The 19,521-nt window shown below is 38.3% G+C and overlaps 2 protein-coding genes across 3 annotated transcripts; one reads left to right on the top strand and one right to left on the bottom strand.

Annotated features, from left to right (window-relative positions):
• The first annotated feature begins 71 nt into the window (after window positions 1-71).
• Window positions 72-428, top strand: LOC108344017 (uncharacterized). Its single transcript, XM_017582479.1, has one exon. It carries the CDS (start codon window positions 72-74, stop codon window positions 426-428), a length of 357 nt encoding a protein of 118 aa, XP_017437968.1.
• Window positions 429-14,348: 13,920 nt separating this feature from the next.
• On the bottom strand, window positions 14,349-17,910 carry LOC128193475 (pentatricopeptide repeat-containing protein At1g05600-like). 2 transcript variants are annotated; one of them, XM_052866872.1, is made up of 3 exons: window positions 17,735-17,910; window positions 15,757-17,120; window positions 14,349-14,687 (listed from the first exon to the last, which is right to left on the bottom strand). In XM_052866872.1, exons 2-3 carry the CDS (start codon window positions 17,007-17,009, stop codon window positions 14,675-14,677), a joined length of 1,266 nt encoding a protein of 421 aa, XP_052722832.1. In that variant the 5' UTR covers window positions 17,010-17,120; window positions 17,735-17,910; the 3' UTR covers window positions 14,349-14,674. The 2 variants fall into 2 exon arrangements, with proteins under 2 accessions (XP_052722832.1, XP_052722831.1); XM_052866871.1 differs by lacking the exon at window positions 14,349-14,687 and having other exon boundaries at window positions 15,429-17,120; window positions 17,735-17,909.
• Window positions 17,911-19,521: the final 1,611 nt, after the last annotated feature.

Below are 19,521 nucleotides of genomic sequence, written 5' to 3'. Positions count from 1 at the left end.
GATATGACAATTCTGGAAAAGTCAAGAAGATCAGATTGCAATCTCTTTAGAGACAGTATGAACTCCTAGGCATGGGAGTGCAAGAATCAGTCGTTGAGTACATTGGAAGGATCCAAGTAGTGGTGAGCGCCATGAGAGCCTGTGACAAGGTCGTGAAAGATAAGAAAATTGTGGAGAAAATACTCAGAACGTTAACCCCGGAGTATGACCATATAGTTGTGGCCATAGAAGAATGTAAAGATCTTGAGAATATGAGAGTCGAGGAATTACAGAATTCTCTGAAGGCGCATGAGCAGAGGTTGGTTGAAAGGAGAAATGCCGAAAAGGTGCTTGTTCAAGGCACAAATCAAGCCTTGCAAGCCAGAAATAATCAAAGCTACAAGGGTCGTGGAGCTGGAAGAGCTAGAGGCCGATCACAAGGGGGATGATCGGGAGGCAGAAATACAAATGATTATGATCAGTTTGTCGAAGAAAATGGACACGAGCATAAAGGAGGAAACAAGAGAGGTGGAAGACAGTCGAGAGGAAGAGGAAGAAAGAACTTTGATAAAAAGAACATTTAGTGCTATACCTTCAGCAAATATGGGCATTACTCGTCAGAATGCTGGCACAATGAAGCCGCGAAGAAGATCAAGAATGATGAGGCGGCGAATCTTGCTAGAGACGCATGTGATTCAGAGTATGATCATGTTCTTTTAATGAGCACAACCGAACGGTTGTTGTCTTTTAACCGAACGGGTGTCAATGAAGAAAATGAACGACTGTTGTCTAAATACCGAACAGGTGTTAACAAACAAACGGGTGTTGACAAACGAACGGGTGTTGACAAACGAACGGGTGTTGACAAACAAACGGATGTTGACAATCAAACGGATGTTGATAAAGGAACCGGACGACTATTGTCTTCAGACCAAATAGGAGTCGATGAGGAAACCGGACGGCTGCTGTCGTTCAACCGAACGAGAGTTAATAAAGAAACCGAACGGTCGTTGCTATCAAGTGAAAATGGGAACTATGCACTGGACAGGTGTGAAAAAGCTTCAGACCACGTGTTGCTTTCCAATGAGATAAGCCATGCAGAAGATGAAATGTGTTGGTACTTGGACACATGGTGTTCCAATCACATGACGGGTAAGAAAGATTGGCTGATCGATCTAGATACGAGTGTAAAGAGTAGTGTAAGATTTGCAGATAATAGTGTGATCATGGTAGAAGGTGCAGGCAAGGTCCTGATCACACGCAGAGATGGCAAATCCGCATACGTAAACAATGTGTTGTATGTACTGTCAATGAAGAGTAACTTGCTTAGCTTAGGACATCTACTTGAGAAAGGCTATACAATGTCGATGCAGCAAAGGCACATAGAAGTGTTTGATGAAAGACAATGTCTAGTGATCAAGGCTCATCTTACCAGAAACCGAACGTTCAAGGTGAATCTAAATGCCATCAACATTCAGTGTTTTGCTGCTGTCAACACTGAGGATGAAGGATGGTTATGGCATTATAGATTCGGACATTTGAATTTTAAAAGCTTGGGTCAGTTGAAAAGCAAAGGACTGGTGAAGGGAGTTCCTCTAATCATTGCACCGAACAAGGTTTGTGAAGGTTGTGCAATTGGGAAACAAGCCAGGAAGAAGTTTAAAAGATTCGCCCCCAAGAGAGCAAAACAAATGTTGGATGTTGTGCATTCAGACGTGTGCGGTCCTTTTGACGTGTCATCCCTCGGAGGTAACAGATACTTTTTAATTTTTGTAGATGAATGGTCTAGAAAAATTTGGGTTTATCTGTTAAAAGAAAAGAAAGAAGTATATACTTACTTTGTGAAATTTTGCTCTATGGTGGAGAGGCAATCCGGCCTGCAAATCAGAATCTTCAAGACTGATGGTGGAGGTGAATTTAACTCTGGTGAAATGGGTAGATTTTGTGATGACAAAGGAATTGTGCATGAAGTTATAGCTCCTTACACACCCCAACACAACGAGTTAGGAGAGAGAAGAAACAACGCTCTTGGATATGACTAGGTCCATGATCAAGGGAAGGAAACTACCTCATTATCTATGGGGAGAAGCGGTTTTCACTGCAGCTTATTTGTTGAACAGGAGTCCGACTAAAGCTTTGCAAGATTGTACCCAAGAAGAGGCTTGGTCGGGAAACAAACCCGATGTGCATCATTTGAGGATCTTTGGATCGGTTTGCTACAAGCACGTCCCATATGAAAGAAGGAAGAAGCTAGATGACAGGAGTGAGACTTTCATCCTAGTAGGCTACCATCCGACAGGTGCTTACAGGTTGTATGATTCGGAAAAGAAGCAAGTTGTGATCATCCGAGACGGGTTAGTAGATGAAGCTGTTATATTGGATTGGGTGAGAGCAGAAGCAGGTTTGAAACCAGATGAGGTTGTGTCTAGCTGGTTGGATGAAAAGAAGCCAAATAATGTTGATCATGTTGTTGCTGATACAAAAATCAATAATAGAAGACCGCAAAGAGCTAGATTTCCTTCAACTTGCAAGTCATGAGGTGTTCATAGATAATGAAATTGCATATTCAGGGGATCTTGTCCATTTTGCCTTCTTAGCCGATGCTGAAACACTCACGTGGAAGCAAGCCATTGATATAGAAGAATGGAAAGAAGCTATGATAGAGGAGTTGAGAGCAATTGAGAAGAACAAAACATGGGAAATGGTGGAGCTGCCTCGACACAAATAGGCCATAGAGGTCAAATGGGTGTTTAAGCATATAGACGCGTTGCTAATCATACTGGGCTTCCAAAAATGCACGGTTGAATTTGGAGTCTACATGAAACTTGTTGGACAACAGGGGTGCTTTGTTGGTGTGCTTGTACGTAGATGACTTGCTGGTTACTGGAAGTTCTACAGAGGCAATTGAAGAATTCAAGTTGAAAATGAAAGAAGAGTTTGAGATGACAGACATTAGATGGACTTTTCCTTCATCAAAGAAGGTATGTTAACGAGATCCTGAGGAGATTTAATATGAAAGACTGTAATTGCACGTCAACTCCAGTCATGGTGAATTTGAAGTTGTCTAACCAGGAAGAAGAAAGTAAGGTGGATGCAACCTTGTTCAAACAAATTGTAGGATCTCTTAGATATATCTGTAACATCAGGCTTGACATCAGTTTTGGAGTTGGTTTAGTTAGTAGATTCATGCATGATCCTAGGCAGACTCATCTTCCTGCATCCAAGCACATTCTGCGATACTTGAAGGGAACAACAGATTACGGTCTTCTCTTTCCCAAGAAGTTTCACAGCATAGGTGGAATTTTGGAAGCTTGGTGTGATTCAGATTGGAGTGGCGATCAGGTGGATAGGAAGAGCACTTATGGTTACTTGTTTAAGTGTATGGGAGCATCAATATCTTGGTGTTCAAAGAAGCATAATGTTGTTGCACTTTCGTCTTGTGAAGCGAAATATATAGCCTCTACAGAGACTTCCTGCCAATGCGCATGGCTAGAAGCAATTCTATGTGAACTGAAAATTGAGCACAACAAGCCAATACAGCTAATGGTGGATAACAGATCAGCTATATATCAGCCTATCTAGAAACCCAGTCTCTCATGGCAAAAGCAAGCACATAGAGACCAAGTTTCACTACCTAAGAGATCAAGTTAGTAAAAGGAAGTTGGAATTGGTGTACTGTTCCACAGAAGAACAGGTTGCAGACATTTTCACCAAAGCTTTAAGGCAGAACAGGTTTGAGAAGTTGAGGGATTCTCTTGGAGTTAAATCCCTGGAGAGTTTAGTTTTAGAGGGGTGTGTTGTGAATAAAACTAAACTGTAACGACTTTAACTATCAGATGACAGTTTGTTCATTCTATTCTCTGTTATATGTTATACATATATACGTTGTTGTTAATGAGAAAAGTTGATACTCGTTTTCTCTACTTCCAGTGTTTCGTACTCTACATTCCTCCCTGTTACTTTTTCTCAAACACATAGCAGTGTTAACATACACGACTTCAAATGAAGAAATTATGTATTTTTAATCGATTTCTGATATGAGAGTACTGGAAAGTGAAAATGTGTTGTAATTAATTACGATGAATAGATAATTTATTACTTTATGTTAAAGCTGTTAAGAGATAAAAACAATTTTTATTGTAATCGATTACATAGATATGATAATTGACGAAAATTACTCGCCTTGTCTTCCAACGATTTCAAAATAAGATAAACGATTACCTATTTATCATAATTAATTACAGCATGCAGAAGTTTACTACTAACGACTTTCACTTTCTAGTAATATCATATTAGAAGTCGACTTAAGATAAACAATTTTTTTTATTTGAAGTAGTGCAATCTCTACACGACTTACATATTCTCTTAATTTTAAAAAAATCGGCCCATTTTCATAATTTCTGAATGAGATTTTCCTATACAAGTAAAAAAACCAACTTGGTAGATCCTATCTAGGACATGCAAACAGGACAGGGATTCCACAAGCTAAATGCAATTGAATCAACAATCAATATGGTGTCTTTGGAGCTATTAAAGAAGCATTTAAATTAAAAAAAGATTGGTGGTACAAGTTTTCCTTTACATGTATCCTTTAAATTAATATCTTCGTATATTGGTTCTCCGGGAAATACCAAGTAGTACAAATGACCTCAACTAAGATAAATAACAAGCTACTGTTTGCAACTTCTGATCTGACATTGGAAACAAAATAATACTACAATACAAATGACAGGATTCAATCTCTGTAAATTTGCTTTTGGATCTATAAATGGTTATGTAACACTTTCATGTTCAACCCAGTAACTTTTTAGGGTGTGTCTAATGGTTGTTTAATCCACATCTGCATGTACAAAAACATTTTTGCAACTGTGTATTAACTGTTAAAAAGTCAATAATTCTAGTCATCTACCGCTAAACGTGGATATGTGGTATAAACTATGTTTTTTGTCATGTTGAAATTGTAGCTACTGTTAGTCGAAACTTTACTGTGATTTACAGTTTTAGCTTGAGATGGATAAACTATCTGACTAGACCTGTCAATTTGGCCCTCCTTACATGGTTTGGTCCTAATCCATGTGGATTGGAGTCAGAAAAATTCACAGAGCTAAAAAGCTCCTCGTAGAAAAAGCCCACGGGACCAAAATATCTTCAAAAGCCCAGTGGGCCAGGGCTAGCCCATGGACCTTTTTTTAGAAAAAATGTTCATTTTGAATACAAGAAAAAATATAATTAACTCCTAATTTGTTACAAAAATAGTTACTATAGAAAATAAATTAAAATTTTTATAAGAGGAGAGTTCTAAAATCAAGAAACAAAAGCAAAATGACAATATTTATTGAGTTAGATTCTTTAAGTATATAATTAAAGGATCATTTTATAAATTTGAAATTTAAATATTTAATTTCACTTTTTTTTAAGTTATAAGTAAGAAATTAACTTTTTATCTAAAATTATCCTAATTGAAATTTAAGAGAAGATTTTCTCTAATTGAAACTCTTAATTTAAAAAAAATGAGGCTTCTTTATTTTCTTAGAAAGTTATTGAAAAAGAAATTAAATATAAATGATTTTCTTTTTCATTTTATACTCAACAAATCATGTTCATAACAAAAATAATAAATAAAAAGAAAACACTCATAAACCTTGTGCAGACTAAAGTTGTATTCGCCCATAGAATTCAATCTCGTCGTACTACTCACTCAAAATGTTTACATTTTAAATGTCATAAACATAAACATACATTTATGTTATGTGTTCTAACTGAAAGTTAAAAATAAATTATATAATGTGTTAGTTAAAGAATTGAAACACTATAACATTTGTCATTCTTTAGTACTTTAGGTCTATTTAAAATTTTCATTTTTTATAAATTTTTAAGAAATTAACTTTCTTTTTATAATATATCTTATGGTGATTTTGAGAAAAGATTATCAGAGAGAAAAAAACAAAATAAAACATAAGTTTAATTTACACATAAAATATTAATACTATTTTTGATCCAAAAATTTTAGATAATAAATTTTTGAATTATTTTTAATTTTAAATAATTAAAAACAGATTGAGTGATATTTTAGAAGTCGAGAAAACAAAACAGTGATTCTTTTTAAGAATTGTAAAAGTAGTGCAAATATTAAATCAAATTAATATGTTATTATCTCTCTTTGTGGTTATTTTGATATTACTAATTATATACAATTTTCTAATAATTGGTGTCTGCAATATAAGACATAATTTTATTAAAATTGACAACAAAATAAAGCATTTTTATAATATTTCAGTAAAATAAATTTGTAATACTATTTAGTTGTATAAAATTAAGTGTGTGGTTTGCAATTGTTTTTAATTATTTAAAAAAGTGGTTATTTTGAGTATTAAATATTCTATTATACTATAATTAATTAGTTTTATTTAATAATTTGAAATAAGAAATTAATTACATGAATATAAAATTTAGTACTTTTAATAGTTACTATTAAGAATGTTGAAGTTTAGTTTCCAAAAACATTTTAGTGGGCTAAACCCACCTTAACCCTGATCCTAACCCCCTTGAGAGGGGACTTTGGGGGTTGGGGCTTTTTTTTGACCCCCATTTGAGGGGCTTTTTCAAGAGTGGGTTAGAGCTAGCTCCGGGGTCATGGATCAAATTGACACCTCTATATCTGACAGCATTATACATTACAGAATGCAGATAGTAACATATTCAAATGTCTCCGTCCCAAAGTTCTTCCAAGACCTATCTTCAGATAGTTTTTTCTCATGTTTTTAGTATATGTGAATTATTAAAAGTCACAGCTGATAAATAAGTTCATTTTTTTTCTGAAATTTTATTGTTCTTTACTGTGTTTTTATTTTATAAAATTTGTGAATTTTGTACTTTAACTTTTATATATTTTTTATTCTATAAAATTTAAAATCATCTTTTAGCTTTTATGAACTGCGTGAATTTTTGTTTGAGTCTCTACAATTTATTTTAAACTTTTATTTCTGCAATGGTTTTAATCACTATTTGGAGTTTCTAATACTATTAAAGAATAATAATATTCATGTCATGCATCTAAAGAGCTTTTCGTAGTTTAAAGTGTAAACATTATGTTACAATAATGATAAGGATAATTTATAGTAATTATTTAAATTTTTATTTGACATATAAGTAGCTAATTAGTGTTATATAATTTAGGAAGAAAAATAATAAAAGAGTAATGCTCCGGCTAAAATTGAACCCATGTAATTTTGAAGTGCCATGCTATGTGAGGTGTGCAACACTAATTCCTTTTGCAATTATTTTACTTACTTCTGAATTTGTCATTACAGTAGAGTAGATTTGGTGGCAGGTGCAACAGTCATACGTGTTCCTTATCTCAATAAGACCAATCACAAAGTCACCAAAATTAATACTAACATGGACATGACTCATCTAAATATTAGACATTTAGAATTTTTTTTTTGTTTTTTTAATTAGATGTTGTTAATTTTGATTTTGATTTTATATTGTTTATAACTTGAATTTGAAATGATCGACAGGTCGACTTATTGCAGTTTTATTAAATAAGCTGCTGCGGGGAATGTGTACTTATTACAGTTTTATATAGTTTGGTTTTTGTTTAGTGTCATGGATTACTGTTTTGCAGGTTTATACATACTTCAAGTCATTTAGTTATAAAATAAACGAATATGTTGTTGGAGCACGGAATGGAATAAAAGTTTATGATGTTTTACACATTCAACTAAAATTCTAATAGGTAGTGTCAGATCAAAATTTCAATTGGAACAAACAAGATGATGATGGTTTTTGTTTGTATAGTTTTCTATTTAACTCGCTAATGAATTCTCTGATTAAAAATAAAATTAAAAAGTATATACTGCATACCCTTAATTGAAAACAAAATGTTAAAGAACAGTAAATAACACAATAATTGCTCTAGCAAGAAAATGATGTGTCATTGCTAGCAAGAAAACAACATCCCTTGATTCCAAAATTGCTCTATCAATCTGCTAGAACAATTGTCAATTTGTCATAAAAGCTTCACTAAAACAGTAATGAACCCTAACCAGCGTCACTATCACATTTGCAAAAGCCAAAATAATGAAGAAAGATAATTACATTTAAGTAGACAGTTTTGATTTGTGGAATCAATCCTTGTTAATAGAAAATATCTTATGTTCCAACCAAAGTTATTGCAAATATCATCAAACAAAAGAAAACTGTAAGTACACGGATAACCAAGATATTAGTAGGCTAAAAATGCTAAAAATGCTAAAACTGAATATTGCCTTAAACTACTATTTGGAATTGTAAAGAAACTATGTAAATAACTTTTGAATCATAAAAGAAAAATGAAAACCAAGTCACAATTCAAAAATAACAAAAACTACAAAATCTGACTAAAGACTTTGAATTTCACTTAAAACTCACTCCAATGCTAATCACCATGCTACAAGGACTAAAAATTAATACCTAAGCTACCTAAACAAAAAACTTAACTTCTAAGCAAGTTCTAAACGATGAAAGAATGCTAGAAACTAGGCTAATTACTACAATTACAAAGAACTACAAATTTTCACCTATAAGAACCTAGAAATGCATCCTAAACTAAGCTAAGACCAGGATTGCACAGAATTTGAAAGTAAAACTGTAAAGTAACAATCAAGACAAGTTTTAAATGCTAAAAGACTGTCAAAAACTAAATTACCTACTCACATAAACTAGAAAATACTACAAACTGTAAAGTAACAATCAAGACAAGTTTTACAGGTAATTATATCTATCCTAAACTATCATAAACTAAACTAACTATTAAATAACTTAATTCTTCAACGAGTCACCCAAGTAGCTAGTCAATGGGTCACTTATCTTTAAGCTACTGGTTAATGCAGGTTTACACAGTTGTTCTGTTAGGGATTCAGGTAGGAATTCTAACACACTCGCACTCTTACTCTCACGGAGACAAACACCACAGAGTATGGGATGAATAATGGGTGTGTATTCACAAGAAAGAAACTAGTATACAGAGTAGTCCAGGAGCTTAACCTCCTTCACCAGTTGCTAAGACCGGTCAACAATTCAACAAATGTCTAACTACTTTCCTGATACAACAAAGAGGTCCTTATATAGGCCTCTTTCCCGAACCCACTTAACTGTCTAGCAGTTAAGTCCAAACCCACTTAACTGTCTCGCAGTTAAGTCCTCTGTTATCCCTTTCTTCTCTCATAGACCCTCCATTCTCTAACATTACTCCCCCCCTGGAAACTGACCTTGTCCCCAAGGTCAAACTCGGGGAATTGTTCCTGCATCAAACTCCGATCCTCCCACGTTGCACTGTTTGCCCCTCCATCTTGTCATTCGATCAAAACCTGTTCACGTTGTTCCCCCTCTTGCTGCTGGACTCTTCTATTCAACACCTTAGTTGGCTAGCACGTATATCCCCCGACTTGCAAATCTGCTGGCAGCTCAGCTTCCACCTGCTTTGTCCCAATCGCCAATTTCAGCTGAGACACGTGAAAAACCGGGTGAATCCTAGCGGTCGCAGGCAATTCTAATCTGAACGCCACCTCCCCTATCTTCTGGAGCACTTTGAACGGCCCATAGTATCTAGCCGTTAACTTCGAATGCAATTTCACCGACATAGAGGTTTGTCGGTGGGGCCTTATCTTTAAAAGCACCCAATCATCTACCTTAATGGTTACCGGCCTCCTCTTACGATTTGCTTGCTTCACCATCGCGTATTGCGCCTTCGACAAATGGTATCACAGCTGCTGCAACGCTTCATCTCTTGTTTGTAATTCTTGAGCCACGACTTCCACCATTGTTTCTCCCGGAATAAACCTTGACAGCGACGGCAGGGATCTTCCATACACCGCTTCAAACGGCGTGCATTTGGCAGCTCCTTGGTAACTGGTGTTGTACCAGTACTCCGCCCATGGAAGGACCACGTTCCATGTCTTAGGCTGCTCGGAACAGAAGCATCGTAAGTATCCCTCCAGCACCCTATTCAGCACCTCTGTTTGGCCGTCCGTCTCCGGATGGTATGCTGTGCTCATCCGGAGATGGGTCCCCTGCATCTTAAACATCTCTCTCCAAAATGCACTGAGAAATAAGGGGTCACGATCACTCATTATGGTCTTGGGAATCCCGTGAAGCTTTACTACCTCTCTTACAAAAACTTCCGCGACTGTTCGGGTAGTATAGGGATGTCTGAGCGGTATGAAGTGCCAGTATTTACTCAGTCGATCGACAATCACCAATATAGCGTCCTGGCCTTTGGATTTTGGGAGTCGCACAATAAAGTCCATGCTGACGTCCTCCCATATAGCTTGTGGAATAGGCAGTGGTTGCAACAGGCCCTGCGATGACGCCGTCATGTATTTGTGTTGTTGGCACACCAAACAGCGATTGACATACTCTGTCACTGATTTCTTCATCCCGTCCCAGTACAGCGACTGTGCCAATCTCCGGTAAGTTCTATAGACCCCCGAATGGCCCCCCGTCGGGGTTGTATGAAACTCGGCCAACAATTTCTGTACCCACTCAGACTTTGCCGGAATAACCAGCCTCCCCTTGTAGTGCAATCGTCCGTTTTCAATGGTGTATGTCGGGTATTTGTTGGGATCTTGGGTGACTCCTTCTCAGATTTTATTCAAGTCATCATCTTCCTCCACTTCTCGCATCACGTCTTGGAAATCTTGCCAATACGGTCTCATTATCCCCATCAATTCAACACCCCTGTCGTCCCCTTCAATCTCAGCCTCGCTCTCCAACTCCTCGCTGCCTTTTCGTGACAGCGCGTCAGCCACCCGGTTGCTGGCTCTCGTTTTATACACTATGTCGAAATCGTAGCCGAGCAGTTTGGCTATCCAGTGTTGCTGCGCTTGGGTCGTCACCCTCTGTTCCAAAAAAAACTTTAGACTTCTCTAATCCGTATACACCACGAATTTTTGGCCCAACAAATACGGTCGCCAGTGTTGCACTGCTAGGGCCACCGCCATCAACTCTTTCTCGTAGATCGACTTGCCCAAGGTCACTTCCGATAATGCTTTGCTGAAGTAAGCTATCGGTCTCCTTTTCTGGGTGAGCACCGCCCCTATTCCCGTGCCCGATGCGTCACATTCTACCTGGAAGGGTTGCGAGAAGTCCGGCAACGCCAACACCGGTGCTGTGGTCACCGCTATTTTCAATCTTCCCATCGCTTCCCTGGCAGTCTCCGTCCATGCAAAATTCCCCTTTTTCAACATCTCGGTAAGGGGCTTGGCTATCTTCCCATAGTCTCGAATGAATCGCCGGTAATATCCGGTGAGACCCAAGAATCGCCTCAACGCCTTTAGCGTTTTTGGCTCTTCCCACGCGATTACCCCCTCTATCTTCTCCTGATCCATCTGGACCCCCTCCCCTGATATGACGTGCCCCAAATATCTGATCGTCTTCTTCCCGAACTCACTCTTCTTCTGATTGGCCACCCAGTGATGTTGCTGTAAACAGCTCAACACTTGCTCCGCGTGTTGTAAATGCTCACCCCAAGTCGCACTGTAGATAAGTATGTCGTCAAAAAAGACGAGCACGAATCTCCGCAGGAATGTTCTGAGGAGATCGTTCATGGCGCTCTGGAAGGTTGAGGGGGCAATTGTGAGGCCGAACGGCATCACAAGAAACTCGTAATGTCCCAAGTGAGTGCGGAACGCCGTTTTCTGCACGTCATCCTCATTCATCCTAATCTGGTGATACCCAGCCTTGAGATCCACCTTTGAAAAATACCAAGCGCCGTGGAGCTCGTCCAGCAGCTCTTCGATCATTGGAATCAGAAACTTGTTGGGAACAGTGGCGCGGTTGAGCGCTCGGTAGTCGATACAGAACTGCCAACTCCCATCCTTCTTCTTGACGAGGATGACCAGACTTGAATATGGACTTATACTCGGTCGTATAATCCCTGCATGCAGCATTTCCGACCCTCGATCTCTTCCTTCATGACGTTGTGCGGGTAACGATACGGACATACGTTTACGGGGTCGGTGCCTTCTTTTAACGTAATCCGATGCTTCTCTTTTTTATTAGGTGGCAAACCTTTGGGTTCCTGAAATACCCCTGCATGTCGTGTTAAAATGCTCTCCAAGTCCCTGTTCGGCTCTTCAGCCAACTCTTCTCTCTCTACCTCCTTCTCGCCCTCCAAGCTCCAGACGATCGCCCAAGCCTCCACCTCACTCAACTTCAACAACTTCTCCGGTCCGACCACCCTTTTGTCCAACTTCGGATCGCCCTTAACAACCACCCTTCTCCCTGCATGTTCGAACGCCATGGTGGACTCCCGCCAGTTGAGGGTAATTTCCCCCAGCTTGGCCAGCCACTCCACGCCTAGGATCATGTCGACACCCCCCCAGGTCGAACAAGTAAAATTTTTCCCCTATCGCAACTCCCCCCATGTCGACCACTACCTTCGGGCAACATCCACGGGTCCTTTTCTTACGTCCGTCTCCCAGACTCACCTGGTAGGGAGGGGTGTCCTCCTGCGCCAGCTGCAATTCCTCCACCAACCGTCTACTCACGAAGTTGTGGCTGGCGCCACTGTCAACCAAAATGATAACGTCTTTTTCCCCCACTCGCCCTTTCAGTTTCAGCGTCTTGGGCTAGGTTAGTCCCCCCGCCGAAAATGCCGACAGCTCCATGCATGGGTTTTCTACTTCGACCTCCATCCCCTCGTCACCACCTTCTTCGTCTTCGGCTAATAACACCACCCGCAAACTCTTCTCCCCCGGGCTGAAAGGTCCCCCACAGCGAAAGCACCGGCCTTCCTCCCGGCGTTTTAAAAACTCTAGGTAAGGTAAGTTACGAGTGTTTCTTCCCCTTTTCTCCCCTCCGCCGACATTCCCGCTTCTCGTCAAATTCCTCGTCGCTCTGTCGTGTCTCACCGACCCACTGCTTTCGGCCGGACTCGTTCGTCCCTAAGTGCTTCTCTGTGGCTCGGTCCTAGCCACCACCGCTCCTCCGCCAAAAGGTCGCCCCCATGGAGACGGGTTCTTGGTTCCGACCCATCCCGTCAATCCTAGTCCCCTAAGAGCCTCTTCGACGTCACGCGCGATCTTCATCGCGGTCATCAGATCTCGCGGGTCGTGTGGCCTCATCTGACATCTCAACTCCTCTCGTAATCCCGCCAAAAAATATCCCAACAGCTGGTGATCAGAGAATTCCTTCGTCTGTCCCGCTAGCGCCTCGAATTCCCTGACGTATTCTTCCACGGTGGCCGTTTGCCGTATCGCCGCCATCCTCTCAAAAATTCCCCCACGGTGCCGGCTCTCGAATCGTATCATCAGCGCTTCCTTCAGCCCCTCCCATGATTGATTCTTCGCCTTATCTTGCCAGAATTTAAACCAATACCCGGCGCTCCCCTCCATACTAATGTGCGCCAGCTCGACCTTCTCTTCTTCCGCCACTCTTTGGATCGCGAAGAACTTCTCTACCCTATTAATCCAGTTCAAAGGGTCAGTTCCTTCAAAGGTGGGTAATTCCACCCTTCTTCTCCAATTGGGTAGCGTTTCAAGACGCTCCCCGCCTCCTCCTCCTCTACCATCATGGGGACGGCCACCCCCGTGATCGTTGACGAACCCTTGGCTTCCGTCAGAATGGTCATCAGTTGTTCTGGCGCGAGCCCCCATCATCCGCATTAGTTCCTGAATGTTTATGCGTATGGCCATAGATTCTTGCCGATTCGCCGCTAATTCCGCTTTCATTCCATCCACCGCCATCTCGATGTGCTCCAATCGCCCCTCAACAACGTTCATCCTCCCCTCCATAGCACCCTCTCTCCTCCGCACAGATCCGGCAGGTCGAACCACTTTGTTAGGGATTCAGGTAGGAATTCTAACACACTCGCACTCTTACTCTCGCAGAGACAAACACCACAGAGTATGGAATGAATAATGGGTGTGTATTCACAAGAAAGAAACTAGTATACAGAGTAGTCCAGGAGCTTAACCTCCTTCACCAGTTGCTAAGACCGGTCAACAATTCAACAAATGTCTAACTACTTTCCTGATACAACAAAGAGGTCCTTATATAGGCCTCTTTCCCGAACCCACTTAACTGTCTAGCAGTTAAGTCCAAACCCACTTAACTGTCTCGCAGTTAAGTCCTCTGTTTTTCCTTTCTTCTCTCATAGACCCTCCATTCTCTAACATCTTCAGTTGTGTATTTTGGACTCCTACTGGCTATTGTAGGTCACATTTGTATTAGTTGATAACTCAGCAGCTCCAGCATCTTGACAACATGTGCAGACTTCAAATGGTCAATCAACTTCTACCACAATATGTCAGCAGTTCCAACTTTCTCAACCTTGGTTAAGCTCTTCTCAACAGCTTGCTTCTCCTGCACAACATCAATTTTAGCAATTTTAACTATACAGCACGTGTAGACTTCATTCAGCATCTTACTTAAGCTCAAACCCATGGTTTATTTGGTTCACTACACAAGATTTGCTCATTTCTACGAATTGACTAATTAGAGCAGCTTCTTTCACTTCTATACGTCAAAACAACTCAGCACAAGTGTGAATCAATGTCCTTTTGGGCTTCCATCAGCTGTCATAGCATTTGGAGATCAATTCCAAAAAGTCAACTTTGGGTGAACTCTCTGGTCAACTCTGCATAATTGCCAAGCTAATTCTGAGTTGTATGTGCTGACTAGTTTTGATCACCATTTCATTCTTGACCTTATTTCATTTAGCTGCACTACAATTACAAAAACACAAGTTAGAATTACCATGCTATTCAAAACTACCTAAACTAGACTAGGCTAAGTCACTAAGTTAATCTTGCTAAGAACTAAAAACCAGAACTGCACCTACAATTCTCCTATCCTAAACCTGAATTATGACCCAACACAACTATACAAGTAACTTTAATCTATACAGGACTATTTAAGCAATCTAGTCTAAGCTACACTAGTCTACTCTTAGTTATGAATTATTACTAAATCCATTTACCAAACTAGGTTACTATCTTTTAACTAAATTCCTATTTAATTCTATCTTCTAAAAATGTAATCAAACTAAGAAACTAATATCTAAACTAAAATTCCACAATCCCAGGCTACTCTAGAACTAATTCTAAGACTAACACTAAAATTGCACTACAATTGCCTAATTAAGCTAAATTTATAAAACTAACCTGAAATGCTTCCTAAACTAAATCTAATCTAAAAACTAAAAATTAACAACTTAAATCTACCCAAAACAATGCAACTAGTCAAGAAAAAATTTAAGAATATGGGACTTATCAGTAGGAGAAGAACGCCAAACTATAAAGCAACTTAGAAGATCCAACCTAGGACACGCAAACAGGACAGGGATTCCACAAGCAATCTTATGCCCTGCTTGTAGTTTTTTTGGGTCAAAAGTTAATGCAAGCTTGGTAACTGAGCAAGTTACGAAGGGTCAAGTCAGCAACTGAATCAACACTAAATATGGTGTCTTTGAAGCTATTAAAGAAGCATTTAAATTAAAAAAAAAAGATTGGTGGTACATGATTCTATTAATCACAATTTCACAACCCACTCAGGCGACTAAATGTCTGAGAAGACACTTTAATCTTTTCTGAGTTACAAAATAAAGATGCCAATGAATTCCAGACAGAAGTTTCAGGAAGCTTTCCCTGGCTCATCATGTCCTCTAACCACATAACTGCTTCATATTGCCTACCTAAGGAGCAAAGACCCTTAATGACAGAATTGTAACTGTTGGTACTGGGCCAGTATGACTTAATTGACATTTTCTCCAGAAGTTGGCTTGCCTCCACATACCTTTTCTCACCACAAAGCATTTCCAGCAACATGCCGTAAGTATCTCTGTCACCTGCACTACCTACCTTGTTCGACATCTTGTTCAAGCTCTCGAGTACAGTCATAGAATTTCCAACATTGTATAGGCTTTTCAAGAGAATGTTGTACACTCTAGCAGTTGGTAGACAATTAACTTTCACCATGTCTTCCTCAATTACCTTGATTGCTTCGTTCACCTTACTAACCTTGCACAATGCAGCTACTTTTGCCTCTAAGATAGAATGTGTTGGTCTAAAGCCTCTGTCTTGCATTTCCATGATGACCTTATCAGCCTCATCTATCTTACCTTCGGTGTACAGATCAACAGACATGGCATTATAACTAGCCAAACTAGGAATTGAGCCTTTGATTAAAGCTTCATGAATCACATGTTTAGCACTTTCTATATGTTTGCCATCCAAGAACCGGCCAAGATCAGGATGGTTATAACATCGCTTCGGAGCCTTCAGTCCTTTCCTCAAAATTTTACCTAGAATTTCCACAGCTTCTTCAAGTTTTCCAGCATCACATAAAGCATCCAAAAGAGTTCTATAGACTACAATATCCTCACCATTACCTTTCTGTGAGATCCTCCAAAACATTGAATACAACAAATGGGTGGCCTCATGTAACCTCCTGTCTTGGCACAATCCCTTCATCAAAATTGCATAGCTGTCCCTATTAGGGTAGCAACTTTGATAATCCATCTCTTGGAATAACTGCAGTGCCAAATCAGAGCGACTCTTCTGGCAAAGAGCATACATAAGCAAGTTCAATGCTCGAACCCGAGACCTCACTTCCCAACCACAAGAGCTCTCAACAAAGAGATGGTGGGCCATTTCAAGCCGGTTCTCATTCACCATTATCTGCAAAATGGTGTTGAAGGATTCTGTCCAATTAACACAGTTAAACTGAGGAATTGTTTTGTACAGAGACATTGCTTCATCTACCTGGCCAGCATTGGCATATGTCTTAATAACAGACACAAAAACAGAATCCTTGCATTCACATGAATCCTCTCTCATCTGCTCAATCACATCCCTCATCTCAGTCAGCCTCCCTGATGTTCCAAGGATGTTGATCATGGTGGCATAAACAGGACCATTGTGGCAGTAATTGGGGTACCTGGATTTGGCTTCATTGAAAATGTGAAGAGCCTTTATTGGGTTTTTCTGGGTTCTTATAATCTGAGAGAGATAGGTTGGTGTCAACCGTCTTGGCCATCTTATGCTCATGGAATCGGGACACAAACCCAAATGAGTCTAAAACTATTCTCGCTATTTGTCTATATGTTACAATCTGAATGGCAATCAACTCTGCCCAGATTTCGGATATCAAAACATAACCTGAAAATAAAATTAAGAGTGCCCACACATCTAGTTAGCAAACTCTTCTTACAGGTGATAAATTCAGCATCACAAAAAAAATTGTAAATTAAATTAACTTGTCAAAGACAAAACAACAATAAAGTTCAAAGGCAACAATAATAATAATAACATCAGAATACATGTACAGGTAAGAGCGGCTTTTTTTTTTAAAATGAAAGGCACATTACAAAACCACATCACCCAACAGACCTAACAAATTTCAGCAAATGCAAATGGTAGACAAATGTCACAGCTCAAACGAAATCAAATTAAGACAATAAAGCATATTACATCATTCCACCACAATTAAAAACATACTAAGTATGATTCAGACAACCAGTAATCGGAATCCAATGTTCTTCATTCAAACCAGAAACACCAGCTCTTGCCGGACCTAGACATAATCGCACCTAGAAATCGAGACCTCACATTCCATTACAGGGACAAACAGAACGCACCAAAATCCAAAACCACCATCAAATAGGAACCCAACAAACAAAACGAAAGGTGCTCTGCTCTCTCTTGAAACAGTTAATCAATTCGAACCCAAATCACACAGATAACAAAATGAAACAGAGAGGGAGGGGGAGAACCTCGTCGGCGTCGACAACGACGGGGGTTTTGCAGCGGCGGTTGGCTGGGAGGGAGGGAAGGAGGAGGAGACGCTTCGGACGACGGCGTTGGAAAGGTCGTTGCCTTAAGCTAGTATTTTGATAAAATTGAGATCAGATCAAAATTCGGCTCCCAAAGACCAAGTTATGACTTGAAATAAATGGTATTTATATAAATAGTAAAGTTAAATATGTTTTTGGTTTTTTATTATATAAAATTAAAAATTAGATCCTAATTATTTAAAAAAAAAACTATTTTAATCCCTCAAATATAAGGGTGATAAATGATAAGCCAAAATGTTACTGCTAAAGAGCAACTAATAAGCTTGCATCTTTTGTATATAACCTTCTTACATATAAATATAAATATAAATATAAATATATATATATATATATATATATATATATATATATATATATATATATATATATATATATATATATATATATATAATTGTACTGTAAATGAAAACCAATCAAATAAAACTATTAAACAGAAACAATCGACTAATAGGTTGATGTCCGCAACTAAATATATAAGGATACATGCAAGTGATTCATGAGATATATCACCATATCATGTAAGAACTAACTTTAATTTCCTTCCAATATTTGCATTGTTAACAGAGATACAACATGATTAGTCTAGATCCGTCCTTAACAATTCTAATTAGTATTTTTTATTATTATTATAAGTGTTATCTAAGTACAATTTTCCCACATATAGTTCCTATATTAGTTAAACATAAATCTTTCAACAATTATGAGAATATTTTAAATTAATTAATAAAAATTTAAAGTTCATTTAATGTAATTAAGTTTGCTTTTGCTAGTAAAGAAAATCATTTTAATTTATGATCACTTCTTATGCCTAAGCTAGTCTACTTAAAACAGCTTTGAGTTTAGCCATCTGCATTTTTTCCCCTAAAATGAAATCAAGAAAAAGATTTTCCTTGTCTCCAAATATACCAAAAAAATTTATGGTTGTCATTTATTTATCTATAAAGCTATGTTGGTTTAACCTAAAGTATTTGACTGAATTCTCTTTAAAGTTTTGGATTGTATTATTTCTTATTTATAAACTATTATAACTATCGAAACTTGAAGAAATATAATATTTAAACTCTTTCTGGTCTTTTGGGATATGAATATTGTCACTACTTATATATAGGGTCTATGTGATGAAAAAATGTTACACATTTAAGAAGTTTTTTCTTTTCCTTTCTGGCTTTCAAACAGCTTGGTAATTTAATTGAATTAGTTCATTTGTTTAAATGTTTGGTCATCTCCAAACTCCAAAATCATAAAATTACTAATATTTGAAATAGTGATTACTCTTCATTTTAGGGGGAAAAAGTGCGAAGATGTTTCTATTCTTACTCAACCTTATGATGTTCTCTAACATGAGGACAATGCTGCATTCCATAATTCTGCTATCTTTTGTTATAACATTTTTAGACAATTTGCTTAGAAATATTGGATTTAAGATGACATTTTTACCAATTATATAACTATCATTATTAATTTAAATCTTAATCTTTTATTTTTCCAGCGATATACTGTAATTCTTTAATATTATATTTTACAAGAAATATATCAAATTATATATTTTAGAGTATAATTTTAAATTGATTATGTTGTGTTATAAAAGGGGCACGTTGATAATTTCTTATAGAGAAAAAAATTATCGGTAAAGAAAGAAAAATCCTTTTTTTTATTCTTAGGACCAGAATAGTGTTTTGTTTTCTCCTCTGTTGTTTTTCTAACAT

The sequence above is a fragment of the Vigna angularis genome, chromosome 8, assembly GCF_016808095.1.
Source record: "Vigna angularis cultivar LongXiaoDou No.4 chromosome 8, ASM1680809v1, whole genome shotgun sequence".
Lineage (NCBI taxonomy): Eukaryota > Viridiplantae > Streptophyta > Magnoliopsida > Fabales > Fabaceae > Vigna > Vigna angularis.
This window is presented reverse-complemented; position numbering and strand designations above follow the sequence as displayed.